Genomic DNA, 5821 nt, shown 5'->3' with positions numbered 1-5821 from the left:
TGGTATAATCTCATTAATCGATGAGTGAATGACGAAGTTCTGACATAAGATTAACATGTTCAGTATGTCCTCTGTCCATTTCGTTAAGACTCCAGACTACATGAGACAGCAACACGAAGGATATGAAACACGTAATATTGAATATAATTTTTTGCTCAGATATCAACGTTTGTTAAATGGTATAATCTCATTAATCGATGAGTGAATGACGAAGTTCTGACATAAGATTAACATTTTTAACTGCAATTCAGTTTCAAAGTCACCTTGCAGAGCTACCTATGTTTTTATTGTTTGTTTGTTTTCTACTTATACGTTTCAAACACCTGTACCAACTGGCACAGCTGTAGGTTGTGGTGCTCCCACAGCCTAAACGTTTATACTGAGACTTGTTTCAGTCCAACCTTTGTGTATGTATGTGTGTCTATATACATATATATTATTTTGTATTTTATTCAGGCTCATTCCATGCTTTCTTGTGGTAGCATTCAACACAGGAAGTGCAAGGTCAAACTTTTATAGAACTTTTTTTTTATTTTCCTAGACCATTAATCATCTGAATTAATGTTAGTATATTTTCATTGGTGATTGGATAGTTAGTTGGGTGTCGTTATAGCTGATTAATAACTGTCTGAAACCAGGTTCGTTATAATTATGTGTACAGAAATCGGATCTTGTAGAACGTGCAAGTAAAAAATGAATAATTGTTATCACAGCGATGCTAATGAATTTCTGAAAATATTTCAGGCAAGCGTATTTAATGTTAGCCATTTCTAATATGATAATATTACTGGTTAAAATATGCTGGAAAAATGAGTAATGTGAATTATCTCAAATTTGAAAAACTATCATGTAAAAAAGTATTAATTTATAATACAGTGAATATGGTGACAAAACGTGTAAATTCACTCCACTCAATGAAAAACAGCTATAGAGCTGAAACCACCAGGATGCGTGTAGTAGAAAGTATGGCGCAGAGACGAATATTAATCGTGTATATATATATAAAATCAATGTATTCAGATTATTTAAGCTTCTGAGATAAATCTATTATGTATATCCCTTCTTCGCTTACATTCGTCTGTTACAAAATTTAGCAGCTGTATTATTATATTTCATCAGTGTTAAGAGTACAACCTTTGTTACTTGTACTTTTGTATTATGAGATTCTGAAATGCGTGTTACTATAAATAGGGGTGGGATTGGCCTAGTGGCTAGTGTGCTGGGCTGCATCATCGGAAGGTCTGATGTGAACATCATGATGCTGTTGATGACGCTCTGTGGGTGCATTATAACAGAGACAGTCAATTCCATGAATCAGTTCAAAGCCGGCCAAAATCCATGTGGTGGCTGGCGCTGCTGACTGGCTGCCTTGTTTCTGGTCAGTAGTGTAAAACGTAGGGGTAGGAGTCTCTTATCCGGTCGTTTATCCTATGTATTGCTTTAAGGTGCCTTTCAAGTTGCAAAAGTTTGCGAGTATTCTTACATGCCAAAATTCTACTGGTAAACTTATATTTTGCTGGTACTTCACTATTGTAACGATCTATGTGTGTGGGAAGTTGCAAATTAGTAGAAAATTAATTTTTGAGGTTAAGTGTTAAGTGTTAATACCGACAAACTCATATCCAAGAATTACCTTTTTTTTTGCAGTTGGTGGAACATTTGCTTTAAATATAGCTGAGGTCGCAGAATTCTATGGTCTACTGACCATCTTCAGCTACTTCTAGTGAGATTTATAAGAACTAACTCCTCAAACAAAATAAAAAAAAGATTATAAGAAACAAGTATTTGTTTTTGCATTGTGTGCAGTGATGAAAATATATTCTAACGAGTCAAATCTTCGGGACTTCAGTTATCTGGTTTCTAGTTAATTTACCTCAATAACTTTTATGTAGCTCCTTTCATTGCTAGAAGACAAATCAGTGTTCTGTTAAAACACGTAGTATGTACTCTACGTAAAATGATTTTCATTATGCTTATAAATCATTGTTTGTCAATTTAATATTGGACATTCCTCTGCCAGGATAAGTTTTCTTTAATCTTGTAGGTTTAGATTCTAAATCAAATATAACAAGTGAATAAATTAAATAATGTTATCAGAGTTTCTTCGTCTGTGAAACATTTGTAAACTTCTTTAATCTATTTTAACTAGCATGGTTATGTATGTGTGTATTATAGGTATAGAATTTGCTAATCATATATAATTATTCCACTTTGCTAATCCTTCATTGCTTTTATATCTTTAGTGGTCAGTTTGCTGTCGTCAAGCGATGCGTGAAGAAAGCGACTGGGCGAGAGTTTGCCGCCAAGTTCATCCGCAAGCGCCGTACCGCCAGCAGCAGACGGGGCGTGGCCCTTGAGGACATACACCGAGAAGTGTATATTCTGCGGTCAGCACACCATGACAACATCGTACAACTACATGATGTCTTTGACATCGGCTCCGAAATTGTTCTTGTCTTGGAACTGTAAGAGAATCATTATTGTATCTTTAGCCTTTCTGTTTGGATAATTTTTCAGAATATTTTGCAACGGTTAAATTACGTAGTTCGTGCACTTGGTATCGCAGTCATGGTTGCTATGCAATTACCCGTGTTCCGCTAACCTGGTTACAGTTTTTTTTTTGTTTTGTTTTTGTCGTTTTGATCGAATTGAGTTCGTCAGAGCAAAAACTCACAATCCTGAGAAAAATAACATTTATATATTTTTATATATGTATTAAATGATAATGACCTTTTATCCGGTGTAATTATTCCTCTGTACACAAGCGTAGCTGATCATTGTTTCGAGTACATATTATTGTGTACATGGGTAAAATAAGTTATTCTGTTCTATTGCTATTGTTTACGCCATCTCATTTGAAGTGACGCTTATTTTGGTTGTTATACGCGTGGAAAGAACTTTATCATAAGTTTTATTTATATTTAAATATAAGCTATCGTGGGCATGCTCCTGAGAGTGATAATAAAATTCTAGTGTTTGATTAGACAAAAGTATTTCAAGAATTGCATGGCGCTTGTTGCTGTTTACTAGTTGCCTTTTTTTCTAGCCTATCAGCTCAAAATTAGAGACTGGCTATGGTGGTTAGCCTTTATCTAGCTTTACGCGAAAATTCTAAGACAAACGTATAGGCCCAGCATGGTCAGATGGTTAGGGCACTCGACTCGCAAGCTGAGGGTCGCGGGCTCGAATCCCCGGCCCACCAAACGTGCTCGCTCTTTCAACCGTGGGAGCGTTATAATGTTACGATCAATCCCCACAATTCGTTTGTAAAGGAGTAGCCCAAGAGTTGGCGGTGGATGGTGATTACTAGCTGCCTTCCCTCTAGTCTTTCGCTACTAAATTAGAGACAGCTAGCGCAGATAGCCCTCGTATAGCTTTGCGCGAAATTCAAAACAAACAAATCTGTATTATTATACCAAACAAAGTTTCAATAAAGCTTAGAACACTGTACCTCTTTAATTCATCTAGTTAACGGACTTCCATCTAGCTTGAGCGATTACTCGTAACAAAACATTAACCAATAATTGACCAAATATCTTATTTTCTTTTTGTCAAGAAACTGAATGTTTATGTAGTGTGTACGTGTATTACGCATATTATACATTTATATTACAGTGTGTAGCCTATCCTTTCTCTGTACGACACTGGCTAACCCCAAATAGGAAGACATTCTGAATATCTTACTAGCTATCTTTAGGTGTGATCCGTATTCGTACGTAAAAGTAGGTGTTTTCGATAATTGTTGAATGTATATAATATGACGTACGCGTACACGTGAAACAGAAGGTAAAAAGCCTAACGCAGAGCATCTGTATTAGTGCAAAGTAGCGCATCTGTTGTGGGGCAAACATTAGAAAAGTAGATACTTTTTTGGGGACACGTAAAACGTAGTATGATACGTGTTTCCTTAATCTTCAAAATTTTTTATTTAATACCATTGTATGCAGTACGTAACAAAGCCGCCATTATTAGCATGTCTATATAATATTACTATATAAACCATATTCTTATAATTTTATAAATTTCAGAACGACCTGTGAATAGTGATTCTTTTGTTAAAAACATGAAACACGAACATCTTAATATGTTACTGTTTTTGTAAACATGAAACACGAACATCTTAATACGTTACTGTTTATGTAAACATGAAACACGAACATCTTAATATGTTACTGTTTTTGTAAACATGAAACACGAACATTTTAATACGTTACTGTTTATGTAAACATGAAACACGAACATCTTAATATGTTACTGTTTTTGTAAACATGAAACACGAACATCTTAGTACGTTACTGTTTTTGTAAACATGAAACACGAACATCTTAATACGTTACTGTTTTTGTAAACATGAAACACGAACATCTTAATATGTTACTGTTTTTGTAAACATGAAACACGAACATCTTAATACATTGCTGTTTTTTATAAACATGAAACATGAACATCTTAATACGTTACTGTTTTTGTAAACATGAAACACGAACATCTTAATGCGTTGCTATTTTTGTAAACATGAAACACGAACATCTTAATACGTTACTGTTTTTGTAAACATGAAACACGAACAACTTAATGCGTTACTGTTTTTGTAAACATGAAACGAACATCTTAATATGTTACTGTTTTTGTAAACACGAAACACGAACATCTTAATACGTTGCTGTTTTTTCTGATTTTAGTAGTGAGCTGGTTCACTATTTTTGTTTTAAAACTAATGCCAGCGTAAGCTGCCTATGTTAACATGCATAGCACGTAGCAGAGGAAAGTGCATTACCGAACTAAATGAATCAAGAACATGATCAGTGCAGATGTGCCGCATCTGTTGTCACAGTATAAAATTGGATGAGTCATTTCTTGTTGTAGCAGGAAACCTACTTCTAATCGAAAACCACGTTAGTATACATGACAAACATCTGGACGATCTATACAATTCGGGCCGATTTACTCCTTAAACATTTACACATGAAACCACTGATCCAAGAAGATGGAAATGATTTTTTCCCAAGATCGCACAGTGTGTAAAATCCAGACTCAAATGTAATTAGTTCTCCTGCCAACTAATACAGAGTCCATGAGATGACCATGCTATTTACAAAGGACGTTCATATTTATTTGTGAAAAGTTTATTCACTTCACTGGAAACAAAACCATTTACAATTTCTCTAAGTGACTTCCTGCGAAGCCTGTTTATCGAGTAGATCTCTTAGTTTATTTGTACTTAATCTTTTGTCTCTTAATTTTTGACGTTCTTTCCCTTTGCTAAATATTCGTGAATAAAAAAAAACAATGTTCATTTTATGATCATAAGCTATACAATAGGTTGTTTAACTGGTTGTAGGTTATGCGTATCTTTAAAACTTCCGTTGCACCGAGGAGAGAAATTTTAATTGCTTATTATTGTACAAGTTTAGCAGTGGGCTTGCTAACCTGCATTGATTTGGGTATATATATGATTAACCGTGAAGTTGTATTAAAACTGTTACAACTAGTGACATTTTGTTCTTGGGTTAAATTCTTATCTTATTTGCCGTATTTTTCGGAATATAAGACGCACCAGTGTATTAGACGCACCCTTATTTTGAAGACAAAGTTTTGGGAGAAAAAAAGCTACAGTCGCATTTGAAAGATTTTTATTGAACAAAAATTCAATTTGATACTTTAAAAATTAGTATATATTGTTCTAAACACAAAAGAGCTCAAAACATACAAAATAAGACAGTACCGTAAATCAAAAAAAGGTTTATTTGTAATTAATTGTTCAAAATCTTCAATGTTTTCACTGTAATTTATTTTTTTATTATTTAGGGAGCATTATAAA

General features: G+C 34.2%; 1 protein-coding gene across 1 annotated transcript in view; it reads left to right on the top strand.

Moving 5' to 3' along the window:
* LOC106469997 (death-associated protein kinase 2-like) overlaps positions 1-5821 on the top strand; it is a 74553-nt gene that overhangs the window by 26255 nt on the left and 42477 nt on the right. The window contains exon 2 of the mRNA XM_013930516.2: positions 2244-2465. Coding sequence (XP_013785970.2) covers positions 2244-2465 — 222 coding nt within the window. The remainder of the gene's footprint in view (positions 1-2243; positions 2466-5821) is intronic.

This window comes from Limulus polyphemus, unplaced genomic scaffold (assembly GCF_000517525.1).
Source record: "Limulus polyphemus unplaced genomic scaffold, Limulus_polyphemus-2.1.2 Scaffold3763, whole genome shotgun sequence".
Classification (NCBI taxonomy): Eukaryota; Metazoa; Arthropoda; class Merostomata; order Xiphosura; family Limulidae; genus Limulus; species Limulus polyphemus.
Note: the sequence above shows the minus strand (reverse complement) of the source record. Positions and strands in the feature narration are given on the sequence as shown.